The 27424-nt window shown below is 35.7% G+C and overlaps 1 protein-coding gene across 7 annotated transcripts in view; it reads left to right on the forward strand.

Moving 5' to 3' along the window:
• The window catches only part of LOC111064110 (PPE family protein PPE2), a 143145-nt gene that overhangs the window by 104167 nt on the left and 11554 nt on the right, over positions 1 to 27424 (forward strand). For all 7 annotated transcript variants that reach the window (XM_039437764.1, XM_039437762.1, XM_039437768.1 and 4 more), the window contains one exon: positions 8306 to 9033. In XM_039437764.1, coding sequence (XP_039293698.1) covers positions 8425 to 9033 — 609 coding nt within the window. In that variant the 5' untranslated portion in view covers positions 8306 to 8424. The remainder of the gene's footprint in view (positions 1 to 8305; positions 9034 to 27424) is intronic.

Below are 27424 nucleotides of genomic sequence, written 5' to 3' on the forward strand. Positions count from 1 at the left end.
AATTTGAATAAACTCCTTTGGTAGTGTTGTACCCTCGACCAGAGACATTATTATTATTATTATTATTGAATACTTCAGGATATTCCGGACATCAAGGACATTACTTTATTCAAAAAAGGAAAATACAATATTTATCACTGATCATAATGATAATGATAATATGATGCACAATGTGTTTAGTATAGGATGTTTCATTTCCCTGTAGGAGAATAGTGAGTATCTAAAGGTCAGTGACTTACAATAATGTGCATTAAAGATTTCATATTAACATGATCATCACAAGAAAATAACATTGAAAACATAGAATGTTGCTCAGTACCTCATAAAAGAACTCATCTACCATTCATGCTTCTCCTCTCATCCGGATAAAAAGTAATATGCGGTTTCTACCCAATACATGGGTCTAAGTGCTCTAATAAATTGCCTAGAATTCCGCAGGAAAACAGTTATAACAGGGAAGAAGTGAGAAAATTGCAGTCTAACAAGGCGTTTTATGCCGCTAATAAATTTCTGACAGGTGTTTGCTTCTCTGCCTTTAAAACGGACGAGTTTGGGCTTGCGTCGGATATTAATAATGATTAGCCAACAGTTTCTCATTTTTTATATCAACATTCTAATTCTAATCAAGAGTAATCCAACTCTTTTATGTTTTGGGAGTAGAATTATTATGTTCATCAACATCGCACTCGAATTACTAGCCCTTATTTTACCTCACTCTACGTCCTATAATGTTTTCTAACCAACAACCCTTATAAGCCAAGCAAAGCATTTTGTAAGGACTAATTATAGCTAGAGAAGTTCCATGTCTAGATTGGAGATTCAAAAATATCTCTTATTAAGAGAATTTTGATTAGTCAGCTCCCTTTGATTGAGTCAATAGTTTTCTTTCCTAGCTTCATAAATCACAAAATTCATCTTTGATCCTGCTGAATGTTCTAATACTTTCCTCATAATGAAGGAATAATAAATATCGAATTGAATCTATTTCATATGATTTGAAGAATAAGATAATAATGAATAAATAATTACCATAATAATGTAATATAGTAATGATAACAATTATCAAGGAACTAGCTTTATGGAGAACAAAAATTTATGATCTTCAATTATAGTCCGTACAAAATTACTTCTGACTTGGAGAAAATTTGGCGCAGAGAAATGGATGGAGATCAGTCAACTACAGTGTCTCGGATCATCGGACAATCAATGTCCTGGATACGATTTTTATGGTTCAATAGTGTAATGGGTATTCATGTGTCTTGTGATTGAACGAGTAAGTGATTCATAAATTCTCAAGTGAATATTATATTTTGTTTTACAAGGGAATTTCCTAGGGAAGATCAAGCCTTCTTTTCGAATTAGTTAAATGCTTCTTGAGGGTAATATATCGTATCCTAACAGAAATACACATTTTAATCTATTGAGAGACTTCATTCAATTTTTGGAGACATTGTAATATAAAACAGATATTCTCAAACATATTCTTTATCCCTCAATGAAGTGGCAGGTGTGAGTTTCAGAAAAGGATGTTTGAAATTAGAAAGCGAGAAGTTGAATGTAATGAAAAGCTGGTTGAAATCTGGCTTTGGCTGTTATATTTGAGTTGCAGTAATGAACGAACAAATGGAGGCGAATCTCTGAGTGCTGAGAGTTGAAAAGCTCAGCCTGGCAGGCAACGATTGATGATGCACAGCCTACTTGTATTGAACACCCCTAATAGTACTTGGGGAACACTCAATCATTTTAATTCTAATCTGGAAACAGCGATAGAATACCTGTATAAGCCATCCTCACAAGATCGATGCATCTTTCTGACTAATTCCGAAGGCGAAATAATTAATGAACAAAAGCTTTACTGTAGATTACCAGTGAGATAAGATTGATGCTCATTCAGAATGCTTCCAATGAAATGACATCGTCATAAGATGATCCCCATTCTGCGACTTCTTGAAATCATTGAAGAAAATTGGTCACTGGAGCATTTTGTTAACTGACATGGATATTCTCAATGGAATGAGTTTGTAAGTACTAATTACTGAATGGCTTAAAATATACACGTAATGAGCAAGAAATGAATTTGAAATGAAACGGGACATATTTGCTAGAGGATATAGTTTCGTGTAGTATGTATAATAACTCTAGAATAATATTCAACAAAATGTAGAATGGAGTAAAAGAGTAACATAAAAGAAGATTCATGTCTAAGTCTCATGCACAGAACGTTTTTGTAAAAAGTATGAAGAGTGTATTGGACTGATCACAATTGATGATTATTTCTCAATGCAATAAGGTAACGTTTAATTAAGGCAATAAGTCAATGCAACAAGTTAAGGCATACTATCATCAAGATTTAAGCTGCGTACAGGCTTATGCGCAACGAACACGCGCATTTCACTTCTCATCAGCTGATTATATCTATATTTTCACAGAAACAGTAAATTACAGATATATAAGCGTAGCATCAGCTGATGAAAAGAGAAATGCTAGTATTCGTGGTGCTGAAGTCTGTACTAACCTTTAGAGCAACAGTTGTTTATAAGATTTTTGTTTGTATTTGTATTTTGTAACTAATTAATCTGATAAATTTGAAATTATTGTTGTACATACATTCTTTGGACTCAAAATAGTGTGTGAATTGAGTTACCATTTACATAACCTCTAGAATGTGTATTCCAAATAAGGGTTTAAAGCAATTGTTTTTACCTACATTCTATCTATTGTCTATGAATAAATGAAATAACTCTCGAATTATTCTCTCTAGGAGTATCTCTGGAGAATCAATTTCAATTTCGGGAATCTAATATTTTTTATGTTTACGGAGATTTAAATGTGTATATCTGTTCAATTCGAATAGTTTATTTCAAGTATCATCAACACGCAAACTGATAGTGGATCGCAAGCACAACAATTGGAGTGGTGATAAAACTGGCAGCACGAGTTGTAGTTTGAGTGTTATGGGATAGCCGCAGAGCAACCACTGATAAAGTGGTATGTGTCACATGTGCATGCCTGTTGTTACTCAAGCAGTGTCACGTGACACGTGAATTATACAGGCCAACTTTAACTGCACGCCCTCAAGTACCGACCAATGTCACACAAGCGGTTCATGCTTGGTTTGAGCATGGTTTTCAAGGTTTAAGCTTGGTTTGAGCATGGTTTTGGAGCTTGATTCAAGCGTGGTGGCTGCTTTTGTAGTTGGCTACTATGTCGCGGTTCCCCTGTGAATAATGGGCCCCCGTTTACAGCCAGCCAGTCAGCCAGCCCCCTTTCAAGTGCCGCAAAAACAAGTCAGCCACTGGCCAATCCTCGTCAAGTATTCTTTTGTCAAATGCAAACAACAATTAACATCCAGCTACATACATTATTCCTACCCACGATCGCTTCATAAACCTGCAACTTCAAGTGTGTTCTCTAGTCGTTAGCAGTCAGTAACATTGCTCCACCTGTAGCCGAGATTAACATTTTCCATCTATGCAGAATAAAATTTCCATAAATATTTCGTCAAAGATTTATTTCGTCTGAGGGTGAAACAACTAAATTCTGTTTGAAAATGTACATGGATGTTTAACATGTCTTCATTTATGACTGCATGCATTCTTTCGTGATAATTCGCTATTATTTACACTCCCAAAATATTTTTTTTAAATTACGAACTATTGACTATCAGTTATGGATGAGGACTGATTGTTACAACACATAGATTCTGCCAAGCATCTTACATAAAAACAGGCTCAAAATCTATTGTAACATGAGAAAGAGTGCAATCTAATCAATTATTCATTTCAAAATTATACATTTAATAGTTATATTTGAGAGCGTTCAGCTTGAGTTAGAGTACAATTCATTCAATTATCGAATTCGACTATTCATCTCAACCCCGTTTATGAAAAAAAATCGTGTGTAAGGATGGAAGAATGTTTGAATACGGAATAGTTTTACTCATTCATTTCATTCATTATTTCCATCCTCGACAATATTATTATTCACATGAATTACATTAATATGTTATCGGGAAAACTGTTCAATTTGTTGTTCATCAAACCTAGTTTGATATAATTTTCTAGCATCAAATAGACTTTTGACAATTATGAGCCTTCCTTGTGTAACAGTGGCTCAAATTTCCCCCTGTTATTGGCGTATTTATTAATGATTCAATGAAGCGAAGCCAATAATCTCTAGCAACTCCATTAGCGTGATGCGAAACTCGATTTTCCGCGTACAAATTGCATTCTGACGAACATCGGTATCAATATTCGAGCTTTTTATTCCGACGCTAATTTAGTTATTGAACATTCATAATGAATTGATATTGTATAGCTTAATTCGATTCGCGTTGTCGCTCAATCAGCTCAATATTGCCGAATTAATGGAGCTGCAATTATGACCGGCTTAATCAACTTATTTCTATGCCATCGGCGATTCAGGCAAATTGGGAACCCTATCCCTGCTACGTGACCAGCTTCAGGGTGTGATTAGCTGTTTCGTGCTCTCAAGTTAACAAATCTCTCCAGCTCTGGTCCCTAATTTCACAGGTAATCACGTGGAATGTTGTTGTAAATCCATGAAAATTCATCAAATTACCAACTCACATAAACTTGAAGACATATAGTTGTAGACGTAAAGAGAATATAAATTGTCAATAATCTGAAAACAAAAATGGATCACACTTAAGCATGACATTGTCGTCTCTCAACAATACAGTTGTTGAAGTAAGAAGAAGAGAGAAATACAGTGAAAACGATTGAGGTGCCAGGATGAAGATTGAAAATGACAAGGAAATAATTAATGTTTAGTTTGAGATTGTAAATACAGTTAAAGTATAAGAGTAGGGATGATAATGATGAAGATTGAAATACCGTAACTTTCCAGGTTTTGAATTAACAAGAGAGAATCAATAAATTGGTAGCAGAAAAACAGAAGCTATCTTCGGAGTGTTCAAGTTCGAGTTTATAAAACGAGTGGAATCTGATTTTCAATCGATAGAACTATAGGGTCTACATAGTTCTGTATCACGAGCAATTCAAACATAGCCTACTTTTTCAACAAGCAAATGTTCTATCCCCGAATTATCTTCACGGTCATCAATTACAATTATCTGTAGTATCTGATTGGATCAATGGATAAAATAAATTGAATGGACCGATAAAATAAATTTATGTGAAAATTCCATGATAAATGAAATGAAATTTATTGATTCCTTTCACAAAAAACATAACAAAATACAATTTAAAAAAGTAGGAACTAAGTTGACCACTCTAACCAGTATTCGTGGTCAACTTACAAAAAAGCCCCGGTGATACACATATTTTAATATTGGATTTGCTTAGAGATGGTTGTAATTCCCAGATTGCGCAAATGGAACCAAGGGATATTGAGTGATTGTTCTTCACTTTGAGGCTGGCATTCCTTGGGGAAGATGTGGTTTTCTATCCGCCTGCTGACAAAGAACTGGAGCATCATGAAAACTATTTGTCTAGCTGTAGCTTCAGACATCTACTGAATTGTTCATAAGCCGCTAAACCAGCACAGCTTTGAGCTAAGCTTATGCTTTAGTGAGACTGACGGCATTCGTTATGAATGAAAACACTGCTTCCTATTCAAGCAATGCTGATAGGTTTTAAGTGAATCACACTATAGCTTCAATAAAGGATCTTTTCTAGAAGTTCTCTACATTATTTAATACCTAGGATGAAAGCAGGATCTATGCTATAACCTTACCCGGATATTGCATCAGTTTGAATGAGGATATCTACCACAATAAACATATTCATTATTCAACTTAATTTATTCATCGAAAGCTGCCCATGCCCATGCCCATTGAAAGCTGCTTTAGTTTCGCTTGCACAGTCTCATTGTTATAAAAAATCAACCCAACAATTCATTAAATCCTTTGAATTCCAGTTTCTTGTAAGGGAATCCTGAACTTCTCATTCTTGTTAATAAATAATAAGTTAATAATCTTTGGTTGGCGCCTCCATACCACTCCACACACATCTCTTTATGAGTCTAGCCGTCTAGTCCCATCCAAACTTTTAAAAGCCTTATTGAGAGAATAATTCAATAAAATAATATTCCAATTATTTATAAAAAACAATACATTCAATAACTTGCCAAGGTTGTGTGATAGAGAGGACTAAAAAGTCCCAACTCCACCAAATAAAGAATTAATGTTTTACATTGTATAGATGTGCAGCAGGCCTATCATTGAATATCATAGAATATGATAGCCTGTGAGTGTGTAAAACGGGGAGAAGGGCCAATCAATTTCCATCTGAAGAGCCCTCAAACAATCCAAAAATAATAATCTAGGTGAGTTAAATTGGAAATGAATGAAACTGATAGGAGAGAGGATAACGTGACTAGAAAAGAACAATCCTTGAAAAGAAAAGAGGAAGGAAGAACTGAGTTGACGTCCAGTGTTCAATAACTAGTATTGAATCAACAGTATTTCATCTCCTTTGTGCTCTTCAAATCATATCTAGCAGTATAAAGTTTATGCACTCGAATCTTTTTATGATACCATTTCGATGATGGCAAGCACATTTCGTATTTTCCCATTTCTTTGGCATGATTCAGTATTCAGTTTCCATTGCCTTCGGGCACGACTGATATTCTCAATGACATTTTCTCTTGCCATCTCGCATCATAGAAGTGACAAGCTCGTATTGAATGCTGATACAATCCATTATATAGGACGTTCGTATGTGGTGGGTGTCTGTGTGCTCTTATAGCAGTTATCGATATGGCGGCGCTGCCTCTATCTTTCGGGGCACTTTGCAATAACATAAGAAATTTCGGGACGGATGTGTTTCTCCAGGATATTTCGTATTCCGTTTGCAAACACGCCGGAAATAGATTCTGGTTGTTGAGTTTTGATAGTAGGAAAGCTATCCAATAACATCGATGAAGATATTGGTGAATAATGCTTATCTTACTGTTAAGGTATTCCAACCAAACACGATTGGTACACAATACTGTTATGGTCCTCTTCATTGGAATCTACAGCTGAGCTGCGTCGAGATTGATCAAACTAGAACTTGAAATAGAGAATTTCGTATTTTATCTCAAAACAATCGAATCCACTGTACAATCATGATCAAGTGTGAATACTTCTGGCTTCAATATATTCAGCAATAATTGAATCAATGAATCAACAGTAGTTAGGCCTATTGCTTGCACAAGTTTAATGGAAAAAAGAGCAATTACTATGTGCTCCAAAACAGAAAATGAATGTACTGTTGATTGAAATCAAGGAGAGATGAACCAGAAAAATTTGGAGAAGTAAAGACAAGGCAAAGAATCGGTATTCCCACACCAAAAATTGACCCTATTGAAGATCGAAAAAATATATTGAGAAAACATGTCAATGTTATACGCAAAGATTTTATGAACTTATTCCCAAGAATGACGTAATAACATAATAAATGACATAGTTCCACTTGAATTAATTTCTTCAAAGCTTGATTTTCAATGCTCTTCGTCACATCATTACCAAATATCGGGGACCGAGCTTCGCTCTGGAGTACAAAAGCATAAAAAATTTATTACGAAAGAAGAAATTATAATATCATTCATAGTTCATACAGAAATGTTCCATCTAATCACAGTAAATTGAGATTGATTCCCAGAGGAATGCAAAAATTTCCCTCTAAAAGGCCCAGTTGCACAAAAGCCGGTTGAATTTTAATCCTGATTAGCTTCACGTGAACCAAATCAGAGAAGACCATTTCAAAAAGATGGATCTACTGGATCTTAATCAGGATTGAAAATAACCCGGATTTTCTGCAACCGGCACTAAGTACCTGATTGAATGATTACAAAAGTTCAACAATTAAAATGAGTCATAATTTTGACACAGTCCTGAACACACATGAACTCGCTCTCTCACTTCCATCACCAACAGACGACGAAATAATTATTATCAGCTGTTTTCCCAAGGATGAATAATAATTATCCTTTTAATGTCCTTCAGCGAGCGAGTTTTACCAGGGATGAGACCTAGTGTAATCGAATTTTTATATTATAAACCTATTATTTTCTGAATTTCGTGAGAATCGTTAGAGCCGTTTTCGAGATCCGGTGAAATACAAACATCTAAACATATAAACAGAAGTTGCTGTATAGGATGAACAAATAACTGATAACAGATGATGCATCAATTAACCAAATTATGAACCTTTAAATAGAAAATACTCTCAAAGAGAAAAAGACACTGTATTTTGGCTGCAAATTCAAAAAGAAACAATATTCCACATCTTTGAAATTAGTGTTGGATTAATATGATTTTTCCTTCTTTGCTTTCCAGGCTATCCAGTTCACCAGATTTCATTCCTCCACAAGTAAGAAGAGCCCATCAACCCTGCAGAACAATGTGAACATAGTGAAGTGATGAGTTGAACACAGTGTTGCCGAATCGTGCAAAACATGTACAAAACAGTCCGTCGCGGCGATGCAGTTTTGCAGTACCGTGTGCTAGGTTCGGCAACGCCGCCCGTGCAACGGACGCCCAGGAGGACAGCGTTCCTGCTGCTGCTGACCTTGATTCTGGGCTGTGGGGTGGTGGTGGCCGCCGTGCTACTGCCGGGGCTGTTGAGGCTGCATACCCTGTCACTGGCCCCGTTGCCGCTGCAGGGGCGACACCTGATCGCTCTGCTCCCCGTCAAGGACTCACCGGGACGGTTCAATGCCTACCAGATCAACCCTCATCCGGTGTTCCCCACAGTGCATCCACACCACCATCGACCACCACCTACCACACCAGACTCCACAACCACCACCACTACCACCACCACGACAACCACATTACCCCCACCACAAACAACCACAAAACCTCCGCCTCCGCCGCCACCGCACATTCCCGCAGCACCGGTAGCCGCAGCGGCAGGCGTCGAGTCGGACTTGGCGACCAACCGCATCAACCGGACGTCACGAATTGTTGGAGACCGACCCTGGTTCCGGCCCGAGTCGCCCTTCCGGTCAGAGCTGGCTTCTACCGACAGTATAGCCGTCACTGACTCATTCACACGCTGGACGGTAAGTGCATCTTCACTTGTAATCCTGTCAATCTCCTTTAATGAATCAAATGGTGATTCATCAAAATCTACTTGCATTCTGTGATACTATTGATTAGTTTCAATCTATTCTATCAATTTATCTTATTGAATGTATTCACTACTAAACTTTAGATCTATTAATTGCAAATTATGATTTACTTCCATGTTTCAAATTCTATTTGCCTAATGATTATAATCATTCAGTTTTTCATTCAGTGAAGTTCTTACTAAATCTTTAAAGTCAATGACTTGAATGAAACTATTGAAAGGAAAAATAGAGTCTGAGAGACACTTGAAGTGGCGTGGGGCATGGTGCGGATGTGGCTCGGACGTTATGGTGGCGTAGCGCTAACGTTTTTAACTCCCATGTAAGCATATTGTTCAATGCAAACAGAAGTGTCGTGGTACAACGCCACTTTTGTTTGCATTGGACCATAACTATGTTCAACATAACTATTTTTTTTATCGGAGTGGCGTGGCAACAAGTCAGTGTCACGCCAGCTCCACGCCACTACTCAGTGAATTGGGCCTGATGCTACTTCTGAACCTCTCCTTAATTAATGAAAATTAGAAGGTTTTTTAGAGAAGAAAATGGAGGAGTATTTTTATTACATGAATTTGTATTTCATGAATTCAGTTGAACTCTCATATAAAGAGTTTTTCTTAAGGATTTCCAAACTTTGAACGTTGTAATATTCCATATATAATGGCATTAGTAGACCTTCAAGACAGTAAATATAGCTGGTCCATATTTCAACATATATTAATTCTGTTCATTTCAATTTTTTCTATTCTTATTTTAATGATAATAAACGCTTAACCTTCCGGCAGTCGCGCTGTTGCAAAAAGTACAACAGTGTCAGTTTTTTTGCTGCACAAAACTATTGAATAGGGTGATGTCAGTGAATGAGTCACCTATGTATTCCAAAACTTTCCCCCCATCACTCCACTGAGTTGCAGTATCAACCGAGCAATGGTTCAGTCTTTCGACGTGCCATTTAGTCGCAACAGCGCATAAGTCGCACTGTGCATAAGATAGGGAAAGACTGTCTACAGGGACTGTAAACGAACCAATAAAACAAAATTGATGGCTTTGCTTAATGTACCTTATTGGGCTATGAAATGGTAATCATCCAAATGTTCATAGGCGTGGAATAATCCAAGAAGATGAAAAAAGTAATTATACAATTAATATGTTTTCACGGGAAACAGAGTATATATCACTTGGAAAAATGGATATTGTACAAAATACAACACGCGACTGCTCGTGCGATTGATTAGGGCGCGACTACCAGAACGTTAATGAGAAACCCTATATTATTACTTTCCTTGCCCTAATACCATTAGGTAAGGGGAAAGTATTGCTTTCCGAAAAAATTAATGTACCCCAATTTCTAAATTTCTATACATTTCAAGGACACCTGAGTCCAAAAAAGTGGTTTGTGTGTGTGTGTGTGTGTGTGTGTGTGTGTGTGTGTGTGTGTGTGTGTGTGTATGTGCGTCTGTGTACACGATATCTCATCTTCCAATTAACGGAATAACTTGAAATTTGCAACTTAAGGTCCTTACAATATAAGGATCCGACACGAACAATTTCGATCAAATGCGATTCAAGATGACGGCTAAAAAAGAGAAAATGTTGTCAAAAACAGGGTTTTTCGCGATTCTCTCGAAAACGGCTTCAACGATTTTGATTAATTTCATACCTAAAAAAGTCATTGATAAGCTCTATCAACTGCCACTAGTCCCATATATGTAAGAATTTCAGGAGCTCCGCCCCATCTATGCAAAGTTTGATTTTAGATTCCCAATTATCAGACTTCAGATACCATTAAACAAAAAATTGAAGTAGAAAAGATTCAGCATGAAAATCTCTACAATTAATGTTCAGTGACATTTTCACCTAAAAGTGGAAATAAGCTCGAAATTAGAGAAAATGTGTTTATTCAATAATGCAAGCTGTTGGCAACTGTTGATTCTATTAAATCATCCACTATGAAGAGATAGCAGACCTCGTGTGTCTCCAGCGTTATTGCCCTGTCACCAGCTGGCTCAAATTTTAGAATAGTATACTTGAGATGCGCGTGTTCACTAGCGTCAGGTGATCAATTTTCATAACGGCAAGGAAAGTTGTGTGAGTGCGCCACACCAGATTTTTGTTAAGTAATTATTGTCGTTTCTACTCAACTGCTTTTTTTCATAAGGTGAATGTTCTGCATAGATCTCATTCGAAGTTTGAATCGAATCAAATTTAATGATTCGAATTAATGGAAACTATGATCAAAAGCATGAATTAGAAAACTTTCATTATTGTCGCTCCAATCAGCTCACTGAGTTCTATACCGACAGCTTCATAGAAGAATTAAAATTCGCCTCAAGGGAAATTTCAATAATGTTGTACTCTCTGATATTGCGAATACTTAGCGCAGGGAAAACCTCCATTAGAGAGATGAAATGAACGTCATGTTCATCACAATTCACCCATTGTCAAGAGCATGTTACCTACGTTCCAACATATATGTTAACCACAAAAGCTTACAATAATTATGAACAGTGCTAGGAGCAAGAATCATTATTCAAGATGTCATTTTTAAGGGATTACACCGGCGGATCACACACAACATGAGCACTCACTAACATTCTCAACATTCATAAAACAGCACTTTGTGATATTCTTGATAACATGATATCAGCGAACAGAAAAAAATCAGCTGAATTTATCATTTTTCATGAATTACGGTGATGGATGATGATTGTATGAATGGACAAAATTCCTGAATTTTACATCACCCATTTGTATGTAGATGGCTGTTGTTGTTCTAACCATGTAACCTGTACGTAATCACTCTGGAGCTTAAAAAAATTTTTCTTTTTGAATGCATATTGTATGATCCCTGTATTCCTAGTGTATAATACTATAGATGCATCACATTTTTGGAATCAACATTCATATTTTTGGTGATATATTTTTGAAGTAACATAATGTTGTGCATAGATTTGAAAATTCAGCTTGCCTTCATAGCCTTTCTTGCTACTTCATAGCCAAGGTAGAACCAATGTTTTCTTCATATAAGAAGAAAAAAACAGGAGTGGAAAAATTGGCCGAAGGAGAAATAAAAAAGCATCAGAAAGAATTGAGGAGCTTTAAAATCATAACAAAAAGAATGACTGGACATTGGAATGAAGATAGCGTTGGTAAGTCGACAAGGGGACTTTCAGTGGAGTCTAGTGGAGATTAGGGATGATGATCAGTTTTCAAGAGTCCATAGATTGGATAATTCTTTTCAATCAGTTGTGTAAATCAATGCAATCACTTCTTGAAATTGTGTCTTATCCGAGTATTCTCTGTCTCATCTTCACGAAGACGAAAAATGATCATTTCCATCTTTTCAATAAATACATGAAACACTCCAAAAAAGGAAAGTGGGGTAAAGATAATAATGTTGATAATGATGGGAGCAGTGAATAAATTTTGACAAGATACTTTCATAGCGACGAAGTGGATGTCTCATTTCAGAAGAGATCCTGACGGTAATGGAAAAGAATTGATGGAGGAGAGAATACTTTTTGTGCAGTGGAATAGGGTATTATTGAAATATCAACGACTGATCTGAGTCTCGTCTTTTGCTCCCTGATGCGAGAAAAAAGCAGGAACGAGGCGAAAAAGGGACAGAAGTGTTTACCGTTCATGAATACTCGTTTACAGTGAACTGTGTGCTACAAGATTGTCCCTGGAAAAAAATTGAATTTTAAGCATGACAATTTTGCCTGACGTGATTATTTTTGAATACGACACAAAATGAAACGTCAGCGTTTGATGGTCGGGTTCTCCTTTCATTACTTTTGCCTTTATCAAATTTCGCCCATCATTTTGTCCTCTGCTAAGCCGACCACTTTGTACTTTTATTTCCGTTATGTCTGTCGACGCAAAGCTGCTGAAATTGTGTTCTGAACACGATGCCTCCCTTACACCCCCTCCCACCCGAACCAGCGGTCTTGTTACCCTGTTTCCTTGTTTTCTCCATCCGGGGAAAATAACGAGCTGCTGAATTTCCCTCAAGCTTCCCTGTCGCCAACAATAGCAAGAAGGAAAATCCTCCACCTCTCCTCGTCGACTTGGGAAACCCTTGGCGTCTCTCTCTAGGAGACTCACCGCTACCAGACAACTCATTAGTGCCAAAGAGCTTTTGTTTGTGTATGCCACTCTCTGTCCTCCAGCAAATTTCTACCTCTCTCACACTGTTTTTCTCTATTCTTTACCCTCGACACTCTATTTCCCTCTCAGTTTCATCCAGACTATTTCTCCAGAGTTCTTTCTCTATCACTACTAGAACTGTCACCTGCTCCCCTCTTCATGTCCTGTTCACTCTCTCACAATATTTCAGGATCATCCAGTCTCTTTCTCCAGAGATATCTATCTATTTTATTCACTTCCCTTCATATCGCTAATCTCTCTATCCCACTTTCTCTCTAGTCAGACTACCTTCTCAGGTACTCTCCAGAGTTTTGTGTTTTGTCTCTCTTTCACTTCCCCTTCCATCGACTCTCTTCTATGAGCCTCGATTCCTTCTTCTTCCTCCGAACTCTCCATATCGCTATCCTTTCCTGATTCTCTGTTCCTCTCGACGTGATCCGCTGATGCTATAAAAAGGTAAGACTCCTTAGAGTCAACATCGTGCCATTATTGTTCAAAGCTGCATTCTAAAAATTATTGTGCACGTGCACATTGTCATAATAGTTCTGTTCTTCAGCTGCGTCTCATCCGCTAACGATGTGTGGATTCTTGCAGTGTTTGAATATTGTGTATCGTAATGATGTGGGAACCAAAATAGATTGATGGAAGTTTAATAATTAGAAGATAGAGAAATAGGAATAGGAGAATGTGTGTGAAGAGAAAATTCTAACAAGGGAGTAGATGACGATAGGAGGATGAAGAATGATTTCTTCGCCGAGAATGAAAATTGAGGGAATGATGAAAGCTATGTTGATAAGAAGTGAATGTGAAAGTCAGGGGAATGGACAAGGGAAATTAAATTGAAATCATATTCACTTTAAGAAAGTTTTTTTACAAAGGAAGGAAAAGTGAAATCTATGCTGTTGGAACGAGAACTGGAGTTATGTAAATGAAAGCTCAACATAGAGTTACAATACGATGGAAGATTAGGGAGAAGTCATAAGGTTCATGGAAGCACTGAAATAGAGGGAATAAGATCAGAGAATGATGGGAATAAGAAGAGCGGAAAGAGAGAGTAAAGTTGAAGGTGGAAGAAATATGGGAAGCTGGAAGGAAGAGAAAAGACAAGGAAATTGAACGAGGAAGAAGGGAAAGTTGTCAGTTGCTGGAGCCAAATAAGATAATCAGATAATATTTTAGAAGAAAAAGGATAAGTAGGTTTTTTTTTAGTCCGACACTGAATATCACTCAATGAAGCTTATAGTGAAAAGCAGCATCATGATCTGAATATTAGTCGTAAATCGCCACATGTAAACTATTTTTTACATGAAATGATAAATATTATAGTTATGACTGAATGAGAAGATTAATGTTGCGGACATTATGAAATAAAACCAATATACATAAAGTTATTTATGTAAGAATTTATTTCTCCTAGTGATTTCAAAGAATAATATTGATTGCTATACTCCTGATCACTCAATGTCCAAGTTTTCCTTATATTAAACTAAAATATCCTCATTGACATCAAAGCTTGAGTTGCACTTATACACTTCTAGCCCCTCAAGTCTATCAAGATCATGATGATTCCAATGAAATTGAATCCACATTACTTTCATGAGAGAAAATATTATTTTAAAACCCAGAGAAGAGCTGACATCACGATCCCGAAGTAGTTCCATTCCGAAATATCTTTTATCAGTTGAAAGAACATCGAATTCCCTTCCATTCCTCATTGGAGTCTGCAGAGAGGAAATTCCATTAGCTTTGTTCGTGCTGAACGTTAAATTTTTCATGGAGTATCTAATTTACGCGTCAAGAATTGAGATTCAAAATCAATTTCCTTGGAGAGTGTCGATAATAGGAGGGGTGCGAAAAACGTGCTGTCCAATTCTTTTCTCAATGCTATCTAGGAATTGTAATTTTCTCTAGTGGTTATCTCCGATTTCCTCTTGAAATTCTCCTCACCCACACTCGATCACTCTCAACCTATATAGAAAGTCACAAGGAAAAATCAAATAATATTATTTTTATCAGCTCAACGATTGGGTGAACGGTATTCGACAATTGTCTGAGCCAATCAATTGTCCCACTCACTCTTCATTTCATGATATTGTACTCAGAAACGGAAATTCTCTCCTTACCGTTGACACAAATTTATCATTAAGATAAATTTGAGAAAACTTATGCTCTAAGATGAAGAACCTTGTGTTTCTCTTAGTTTTGTGTTCAATTATTGAAATGCTATTCAAGTGTTTTAACTATTATAGATAAATTATTGGAAGGCCACATAATTCTTTGGAGGGATTTTATTGACTGGTGGAGGGTTCCATTTTGATAAAATTCGATTTGTTGCATTACTTTACCGTACTTTGGGATGCTTCTGGTGGAAAAATCCACCTATACTCCACGTGCATATTTTTTCACCGCATAATCAATATTCTACTGTAATCTGTAACCAACAATTTCTTGAAAACTGTTCTAGTTTCATTTTTGAAACAATTAACAACTGGTGAATATACACTTGAAGTCCATACCAGTTTAGTCCACCTCATACTAAAGAGAATGAAGTTTCTCATATGGAAATGGTATGCAAATGCCATCCACATAGACAATATTTGTATAAATACTTTTTTCCGTCCTAATATAAGTATATTAAACATATCCAATATTCTATACATTCAATTATTATAGAAGATTCCAATCCAAGTGTTGAACTGAATGATTTATGATGAGGATTCTGGAAGTGTTTTCTTCTTCTAATATTCTAAATATTCAATAAGGACGTTTTTTTCTCCTTATAATATATCTTTCTAGTTTCACCTTTGCGATGCCCTTAATGATTCTTTTTTTTACTTTCCTTTCCCTATTACCATAGGTAAGGAAAGTATTGCTTTCCGAAAAAAATTAAGGTACCCCAATTTCTAAATTTCTATACGTTTCAAGGTCCCCTGAGTCCAAAAAAGTGGTTTTTGGGTATTGGTCTGTATGTAATTTGGAACTTAAGTTCCTTACACTATAATGATCCGACACGAACAATTTCGATCAAATGCAATTCAAGATGGCGGCTAAAATGACGAAAATGTTGTCAAAAACAGGGTTTTTCGTGATTTTCTCGGAAACGGCTCCAACGATTTTGATCAAATTCATACCTAAAATAGTCATCGATAAGCTCTATCAACTGCCACAAGTCCCATATCTGTAAAAATTTCAGGAGCTCCGTAATATTCTTGAGAAAAATGGCGGATAATGACTAAAAAACCATGTTTTTCACGGTTTTCTCGAAAACGGCTTTAACGATTTTCTTAACATTTATAACATGGATAACTATTCATAAGCCAAATCAAATGACATGAGTTTTTTTCTGGGAAAATTGCAGGAGCTCCTTAATATTCTTGAGAAAAATGGCGGATAATTACTAAAAAACCATGTTTTTCACGATTTTCTCAAAAATAACTTGACCGATTTTTTTCAAATTCATACCCTGTATAGTTATTTATCAGCTTTATCAACTGGTATGAGTCTTCTTCCTGGGAAACCAATGGGGGGTCCACCCCATCCTTGGGAAATGGACTTAGTAACCTCCTTCTCGTGCATGAGGTAGGTAGGTAGCGCAGTTCATAAAAAGAACACATAGTCGAGATATTTCATCTGTAGAACAGCTGTTTTGATGAATAAAAAATGACGACTAAGAAAATCATCGAATTTCACAATTCACACAAAGAAAAAGTACTCTGAAAACAATTATATATACACATATACAGAAGTCTGATCGTAGTTTCAAATATGAGCAAGGAAAGTTGTGTGAGTGTACCACACCAGATTTTTTCTCCATAATTCTGATGTTCTTAGAAGATGATTCAAATTGATTCATTGTGGAATTTATAAACGTTTTTCCGCAAAAATATCCACACATTAATGGAGTTAATAGCTTCCACATGTTGCTCTTATTGTTGACAGAGAAAGAGAGTCGAGTCAAATCAATTCATCATTAATCGCTTCCGATCCACCACTCCAGAAGCTCCACAACTTAATCACATAGAACAATACACTACCCAATGTTATACGTGAGTTTTGGTAGAATGCGTTGCATGCATCTCTTGGGAACGCGATCCCTGATTCGGTGTCAGACAAGAGGCACGTTAAACCTTAACTGCTCCATTTGCCCGAATTGAGGCTTTCAAGATGCAGATGTGTCCTTGGAGTGGAATGATTTCCCCTGAGATCGTGACAAATTGTGGAAAGCCGTTTGTAGTGATAGACAGCGTGATGAGAGACAACCCACATAAGGTTTTTTTCAGTTTTATGAGTAAGTTATGTTTGGGATGCATTCCCAGTGTAATAAAATGAAATAAATATATTCTTCAGAAGGGGTGGTTGATACTCAAATGCTCTCCTTACAACCTTGACAGTTCAAAATTACAATGATCTGAATGCAATAGTGAATATATCATTCCAATAACTTGATTACTTTTGATATAAACTGACAATTTTTGGTTGAACAATCGTCTAGTCTGCACAATAAGCATCAATAGATGATAATCATGATAATTCGAATGAATAAAATGTTTTTAAATTGGAATACCAAATAGAAAACAGTGTTAATCCATAGAGTAAAGATACTGTTCAAGATACTGCTTACTTTTATTAGTTGTCTCTGGTTAAACTTACCAATGATTTCGAAGTGTTGGATTCTCTTATGAAAATCGAAATAACTCTTTCAGCTCCCAAGAAAGGATGGCCTCATCCATTTCATTCATATGGAATGAGTAGATTTATTTTTTCTGACTTGAACAATTGCGGTGTTGGAGTGGTCTTTATTTCAGGTATCTCCAGGATTTTTCCAAATGTAGAAGAAGATTTTTATTCGAGGAAATGTGTCTAAAATGAGTGCTTTGGAAGACGTGATTGGAGAAGTAAGTTAACATACTATTTCTCACAACGAAGCCAATGATTCATACAATATTATAGATAGCGTGAATCTCAGTTTCATAGGAATGGAGGAATATAGACTGTTACCCAAATACTTAGCAGAGCAAGCTCACACCAGCTTACACATTTTAAATCATACACAAGCACACAAATAGAGAATACAAAAATCAAGCTTTCTGCTCAGAATAGAAAATTTGCGTTGAATTAGTTGCATGATATTGGCCAAAGTCTAAACTCGCAGCAAGAACAGTCCACTACTTCTACAGTACTTTTCCCCTTCTCTCATCTACTGACTTCATTTTTCTCTTACCCGTCGACTATTCTTTAAGGAGAAGAGAGGTGTGGGTCATGGTAAATGTGCCAAATTTGGGATGCAACAAGTGCCCTGTCTGCTCTGCTAATGTCTGCAGTGTTTCACTCTTATCTACAGAGTGACAAGAGAAATAGCAAACGGTGTACTTAGGTTGCTGTTAACAACTGTTGCTCGTTATATTGTTCACCCTTAGTATCCAACCAACTCCCAAAATAATTTCCATTGTTGTTTCTGATTACCCATTTTCGCTCACAATTCCACATTTCTAACCATGATGCAGCTATAATAACACCTATGACTATCATTCAGATTATCAGTAGGCCTTCTTATTTCACCTATTCATAATAACAAAAGTCCATCTATTATCAAATAATCATAGACGTTGATGTTGTATTATTATAGAAAAAGGAAAGTATTGTTATTTGTAATGAATAAGTACGATGAATATTTGTAATGAATAAAATTATATATGATTTTTTCACCCCCATGGAATAATTTAACTTGAATAAAAAACAATCTGTTCACTCATAACTTATATAATAAAGTAAAGATTTGTACATTCAAATAAAAATTGACTGCATTACGCTATGAAAGTGACAAAATCAATAGTATGTGTCAACTTTACAGATTTAAGAAGGATCAAGGAGATTTCAGATTTGAATAAATGGAATTATAAAATTGAATGAACATATCAAGGGAAGCATACAGTTCCAAGATGATATTACCACTTCCATCTGTGATAAACATTATTCATCATCTTTAGTTGTTACACCTCTGGAATAATTTAATATCTTCTCATTAACTTATAAACACAAATTAGGATGTCACAAATACATAACTAAATGAGTACACAATTCATCTAATCTGTGACTGCTGGAAACCCTCTTGTAACTACTGTACATCACTTCACATCACTTGTACATTGAATTTCCATCATCATCATCCCCATCATTCACTCACTCAAGGCTGGGACTCATGTGGGCATTCATGTACCTCCTTTCAACCTCCGCTTGCAGTTTTTTCAGACCTGGTCTCGCTATTATTTTCAGTGAGAGAACGCTGGAGAAAGTTAAGGTGAGAATCAAGTAACCTGCTCAGATCTTTCTCACCTTCCGCTGTTGTTAAAATCCCTGGAGGGCCCAAAAGGAGTGGAAAGGGCAAGGGGGAAGGAAGTTGAACGTGAGGCAAAGTAATTAGTATCGGCATTGGTGTGGGTGTGGAAAAGGCACGTGCAAGATTCGAAAATGCATTCTCCGAGGCGTTTTCTGCCTGTTAAAAGCCGGTGTCGAGTGTTATGAGATACTAGAGAGAACTCTCTCGAAATGCGAACGTGTGGCTGAGAGGCAAACTTCAGCAACGAAATTTCCAGCGCCGGAGCGAATTTCCTTTTTCGAAAAGCTTGTTGTTTCGTAACCAGCTGCCAATCCAATTATTACGATGTCCGGGCAAGTTTGTGTTGGTGAAAAGCTATCGGAGGATTCTGAAAGTAGTGCGAAGTAATTAGCCCCTGGCATAAAGATACTTTTATAATAAAAAGAACGAAGATATTGGAGATAAGAGACTGATATATCGTTCTTAATAGAACTCGTCAAATTTATACTTGTAGATTGGAATGATTAATTGATGATGAACTGGAAGTGGTGGAACCAATTGATTATTCAATATTGTTCTCTCATGTTTATCTATTCATCCATTTTACTATGATCTCCTATAAACTATAGCTCAGCCTGCAGATATTGAGTATTGCTGTGGCGCTTCTAATAATCAAAAAGTCTGAAAGAATAGATAATTCACAACATGGAAATTAACATAAAATTCATGAAAGGTACGTTATTATAATGAAATCGTATGAATTGAATAGCCCAGAGCAACTATATACAGTTATCATGATAGTAATCATATGGAACTTTTGATCTTATGCAAGAACTGATAAAACTACTTCTCACTGATCTAATATTCAAGTAAATAAATAAATAAATAAATAAATAAGTTTATTTCCACATAATTCAAACAATACAAAATACAAGTTCAAAATATAAAATAAAAATTACATCTCTACATAATAACTTAGACCATACTATTTCAAAAAATATATAGAAACTAAAAAATTATAAGTAATAATAAAACATAGTAAGACATTTGTAATAACATAATATACCATCCTGGTTATGTGGAATAGGCTACTCCTGAGGTTGTTTTTAAAAAACCTGTATTGGGGCAGCCATACAATTTTATTTTTTAAATTTTTTGGAAGTAAAAAAAAAGGTCCGATTGGCGGGCACTATTTTGTTCGCTTTAACATTAGATATTGCAAGAGTTTTACAAATGATATACATAGGCAATATATACCTCGATAAAACAAGAAGGAATTATTCTTTATACATTTACAAAAATAGTAAAATAATAATCATAATAATATTTTTCTAACAAAGCATAACCTCCACACTATTCAATGATTGAAGCCACTCTTTCACTTTTCTCTGCAATATGTATAATGAGTGGGATAAAAGACAATAAGGTGGTAACAAATTGAACAGTTTTGGTGCTAAATATGGAAAAGATCTACGGAAGGACTCCTTGTAAGGTCTTGGTACTTTAAATCGGTTCGTTGTTCTCAGGGATTGGCTATAGTTATTCGCTTCCACACCAATATTACCACTTCTCATATAAAATATTCGGAGAACTCTAAAAACATATAAATGTCTCAATGGCATAATTTTCAAAGTCAAGAATAGTGTTCGAGATGGAAATCTTCTCCCTTTATGCATTATCACTCTTAAAAGCTTTTTCTGTGATATTATTAACGGTTTCACTGTAGTTATATAGGTACCTCCCCAGCATACCAGCCCGTATTGAAGTCTGGATTCCACCAGAGAAAATACAGCATTCTTAAGACGTTAATTGGGCACATATAGCGTAGAAAATAGAATTTTCTCAGGGTAGATATTAGTTCACCTTTTATTTTTTAATATGTTCTTTCCAATTCAAATTTTTATCAATAACAACGCCAAGATACTTAATAGAATCACACTGTTCAATTTGCATGCACCTGTTACATGACTGCTGAATGGGTGAGGCTACACATTCATTACACTTATATACTATATCAAGAATTGCCTGATCACCCCCTCTCGAATTGAACGATATGAATTTTGTTTTGTTGCTGATAGTCATGTCATTTAATTCAAACCAATACTTCAATTTTATCAGATCATCGCACATGCACTGACTAATGTCAATCTCTCTGGGCAAGTTATATGTCAGGGCAGTATCGTCCGCAAATGCTGTTAGTTTTCCAATGAATTTCCCATTACAGAGGTCGTTCACATATACCAAAAAAAGAATCGAACCCAGAACAGAGCCTTGTGGGACTCCACAAGATAAAACCAAAGGCTCACTTATTTTATCAGCTATTCTAACCCTCTGACTCCTGTTTGATAAGTAACTCTGGAACCATTTATGTGTGACACCTCTCACTCCTGATAACCACAACTTATTCAGAATTATCTCGTGAGAAACACAGTCAAATGCCTTACAAATATCTATAAATAATCCAGCAACACCATTGCTAGTATTAGTTCCCTCATGTAATGCATTGCAAACCGCCAAAAGCGCGACTTCAGTGCTCTTACCTTCCAAAAAGCCATATTGGTAAGTAGCCCTTTCATTCGGATAGGATGTAGGCTCTCCTATAAAAATAATTTACTTGTAGGTTTATGGAATGTACAAAGGCAGAATTGTACGACAGAATTTCAACAATCAGAACAACAAGCTATTTCAAAACTAGAGACCCCTTGGGTTGAAGAACTCGCTCATGAACTGTTCTATTGATCTCTGAGATCCGCAACTTATACACAGTTGGTGAGAACTATTATGGAAACAGCTAAATATATCTTCTACAAGTATTTATTTATTCCAAGAAAACATAGTTAGGCTCACAGACAAAATCCAGTACGAGCCTTAATGACAAATTCGATAGTAAAACATTACATTTAACATACAAAAAAGAAAATAATATCGTATTTCATTAAACATTTCATAATCGTATTCCGTAATTCACGATTCAGTATAACCAATAAGATTAGAAGAGAACGATATTTGCTGTATCTTTCTTTATACAAAGAAAGAAGAAACAGTTGAAAAAAGGAGATTTAGTAGAGCTCAAACATAATAATTATTTATTCATCAATTGAGCAGCATAATTTTTCAGCCAAAGTTCTAATTTTTATTCATTCAAGAATCAGAAAAGATACAGATAGAATAAAAAAATTCGCATTCAAAATACACGCCAACAGCTGATTGGGAAGGCTGCAAGATAGCTGAACCGACAAGCGCGCGACCTAGTGGGAAGAATCGTACCTAAGTTTGTTTCATCCAGCTACTGAAACCGGATTCAGAAAGTTAGACTTTTGCTCAAATTACCTAGAAAAATGCTCAAAGTAAACTGAAAAATATTTATAAAAATAACATAGACAACAGAGAATATTTATTGTTGTGTTGTTATGTTTCTATTATTTTTATTCATATGAATATCGAACGGTAATCATTTAACCTCAAAATTCGAATTTTATAATGTATATTTGCTACTTTTCTCATTTCTTGCAGTTGAAATAATAATTATCAATAGAGAATAACTATTATTTATTATTAAATGATGAATATTTAGTTATGATTTAGATGAACATTATTCTTGTTTTGGATTTCTAGATTGGGATTTTATCATAAATGTAGGGTAGCCATTGAAATGATTCTTATCAAAATCTAACCACAGTCATTGTTACCAACTTAATTTTTGTTTTCGTGCACTAATCCTCCATAGAAACCAACCAACTCTTTTGTGTTGCCATGTTGCAAATCTGGAGTGCAGAAAAATTTTTCCCGCACTAGAGCGGAAAAGTGAATCTTTGGGTATTTATTTATTTATTACATTTCCAACGGTATACACCAATTTCAAAAGAATACAATAGTAACAAGATAAACAAAAATAATAAGGCAAATATAAATATGAATATGAGATAAATAACATAAAGTCAAATAAGTAACTTAGCAATCAATCAGAAGTATAACAACTAATAACAGTAATATGAATGAAATATACAAATATGCATTAGAAACAACAGCGTATTGTAATCAGTACAGGAACAGCAACTTTCCGAGGTAGCTGTAGGAAAAAACTTTCTGTCGTTTCACAACTTTTGTTCAAAGTCTTGGATCCGTCAAATGGATCCTACATCATTTCGAAACTAGCTTCATTTTGAATCAATCTTCATTTTTTACTTTCCTTGCCCTATTACCATAGGTAAGGAAAGTATTGCTTTCCGAAAAAAATTAAGATACCCCAATTTCTAAATTTCTATAAGTTTCAAGGTCCCCTGAATCCAAAAAAGTGTTTTTTTTTGTGTGTGTGTGTGTGTGTGTGTGTGTGTGTGTGTGTGTGTGTGTGTGTGTGTGTGTGTGTGTGTGTGTGTGTCTGTGTACACGATATCTCATCTCCCAATTAACAGAATGACTTGAAATTTGAAACTTAAGGTCCTTCCCCTATAAGGATCCGACACGAACAATTTCGATCAAATGCAATCCAAGATGGCGGCTAGAATGACGAAAATGTTGTCAAAACAGGGTTTTTCGCGATTTTCTCGAAAATGGCTCCAACGATTTTGATCAAATCCATACCTAAAATAGTCATTGATAAGCTCTATCATCTGCGACAAGTCTCATATCTGTAAAAATTCGAGGAGCTCCTCCCCATCTATGCAAAGTTTGATTTTAGATGTTCAATATTATCAGGTCTCAGATATAATTTAAACAAAAAATTTCGAGCGAAAAAGATTGAGGATTAAAATCTCTTCAATTAATGTCTAGTAACATTTTCACCTAAAATTGAAAATAAGCTTGAAATTTGAGAAAATAAGATTATTCAATTTCAAACTGTTGGCAACTGTTGATTCTATTAAATCATTCACTATGAAGAGATAGCAGACTTTGTGTGTCTGCAGCGCTATAAATGTCCTGTCACCAGCTGGCTCAGATCTTAGAAAAGTAGACTTGAGGTGCGCGGGAACACTAGCGTCAGTTGATCAATTTTCATAACGGCAAGGAAAGTTGTGTGAGTGCACCACACCAGACTTTTTAACTTGGAAGGTGGCCATGTGGTATATGATTTCGATAGAAAATTTAAAAATCTGGTGTGGCGCACTCACACAACTTTCCATGCCGTTATTAGAATTGATCACCTGACGCTAGTGTTCACGCGCATCAGAAGTCTACAAAGATCTAAGCCAGCTCGTGACAGGACAATAACGCTGGAGATATACGAGGTCTGATATCTCTTCATAGTGAATGATTTAATAGAATCAACAGTTGCCAACAATTTGCAATTGGATAATCACATTTTCTCGAATTTCGAGCTTAATTTCAATTTTAGGTGAAAATGTTACTCAACATAATTTGTAGAGATTTTCATGCTCAATCTTCTCCACTCGAATTTTTTTGTTTAAATTGTATCTGAAGCCTGATAATTGGGAATGTGCATTCCAACTTTGCATAGATGGGGCAAGCTCCTGAAATTTTTACAGATATGGGACTTGAGGCAATTGATAGAGCTCATCAATGACTATTCCAGGTATGAATTTAATCAAAATCGTTGGAGCCGTTTTTGAGAAAATCGCGAAAAACCCTTTTTTTGACAACATTTTCGCCATTTTATCTGCCATCTTGAATTGCATTTGATCGAAATTGTTCGTGTCGGATCCTTATATTGTAAGGACCTTAAGTACCAAATTTCAAGTAATTCCGTTAATTGGGAGATGAGATATGTGTACACAGACGCACATACACTCATACACACACACACAAACACACACACACATACAGACCAATACCCAAAAACCACTTTTTCGGACTCAGGGGACCTTGAAACGTATAGAAATGTAGAAATTGGGGTACCTTAATTTTTTCGGAAAGCAATACTTTCCTTACCTATGGTAATAGGGCAAGGAAAGTAAAAAGAAACCCATTGAATACATATTCAATACAATTCGTAGTCGAGTGGCTTCATGATTCAGAGGCCCGGGTTGAAATCCCGGCTCAGTCCGGCTTCTTATGGCTCAAAAACAGGGTTTCGTGGGAAGTTCGTGAAGATGGAAACAGACCCAAATATTCTGATTGTAGGGTACCTCAGGATATCCGAACCACTTGATGCGCATTTGGGGGTCACGACTGGGCCGCGTAATGACCGATTCAAAATGGCGGATCCAGCATTAATTAAAACGGTCATAGAATGGTTACCATCCATGATAGAGACCTCTAGTGAACGCGAATCGAATCACTATGAACTATTCCACCAAGTTTGTAATTCCACATTTCCACCTAAAACATGATTTTAACCTACAAAAATGCACTTTTTCAAAAACATTCAATTTTTCACGAGAGTTTCTTCTGAATAACTACTTTCAATGACAATTTTTGGATATAAAGTGCCAAACAAAACTTCTTTGAAATATAATTTATGATATATTCCCGTTTGTTCCAAGCTTATCACCTTTTGTTCTGGAGTTATGATTTTTTTGATGGTCATTTTAGCCGCTGAGACAATTAACTATCATTAAAACTGAACTATAAAATCGATTTTTTCACGACTACTTTCTGATGAAGACTTGAAAATGGTCTCAATCTCTTTGTTACAACCAGACAAATAAGAATATTGATGAGAAAACAACGAATATATTTTTCATAATTGATAAATTCAAGATGGCGATCATAAATGATAAATTATTTTATATCGATTTCTATTCAGTTATAGTGAGAGATATCGGATTGATTCTACTACCAAAGTGTTCATAACTACCCAAAATATAATTTTTTAGATATTAATATCATTTTAATTACTCTTTCCGTGATTAATTTAGTTTCAAAAACTTGGAACATATAATCTTCGGGGGCGAAATTTTACTTTCCACTCTGTAAATGTATTCACAGTGAACATAACCTACTATTACTGAGACTGTGTTGTAGAATATTCCCAAAGCTCTAAAATGACATCTAGTTGATGGCTATAAGTCCATTCTTCACTTCTGGAGCGTCATTTGAAAATAGAGAAAAGTATGGTTTGCAGCCAAAGTTACATTTTTCCCTCCATATTAGGCCTATGCTAAACCTGATAATTAAAAAACCGTGTATCTCAATAATCCTTGAAGGTACAGACTTTGAAATGTTATCAATCTCTTTGTCATCATGTGTAGAAACAGTTGTACTTTTTTGGACTCAGGGGACCTTGAAACGTATTGAAATTTAAAAATTGGGGTACCATAGTTTTTTTCGGAAAGCAATACTTTCCTTATCTCTGGTAATAGGGCAAGGAAAGTAAAAATTGTCATAGCAACTGCTATTACAAGTAGTATTAATCACGTGTATACTACAGATAGGCAATTCGAGATGACTGATAAGTAATAAATAAAAGAAAAATTCTGATTCACTTTAAATGTTATTTTCATATCCTGAAAAAATAACGAAGAAGTGACTAAATTTTGTTGTCCAACGAACAAAAAGGTTCGAAGAATTCGTGTTCAAAATTTGAAACTGATTGATCAATTCTCTCTAAAGGTCTTGTCGAACATACAAACAGACAGAAAACGACTTTAGGCTCTAGTAAGTCCAAAAGTGAGAACTTCGCTAACGCTCGTTCAATAAATTTATGAACTTTCACACTACAAAAATAATTATGGAAAAATGTTTTTAGTTTTTATGTGAAAGTTGACTGAAACGACAGTAGGATAGGGTTTATGATTGTTTTCACATCACTACAGCAATGCGATTTTACGGTTCATCGCTGTTTCAACTCATTAGCTCCATAATGAGCTCTCTCTTGAACACATAAATCACCTGTGCTATCCGTACAAAAACTATCTGTGCACTATTCCAATTACTTCCACTAATTATTCAAAGAACTAAAAG

This window comes from Nilaparvata lugens, chromosome 11 (genome assembly GCF_014356525.2).
Source record: "Nilaparvata lugens isolate BPH chromosome 11, ASM1435652v1, whole genome shotgun sequence".
NCBI lineage: Eukaryota > Metazoa > Arthropoda > Insecta > Hemiptera > Delphacidae > Nilaparvata > Nilaparvata lugens.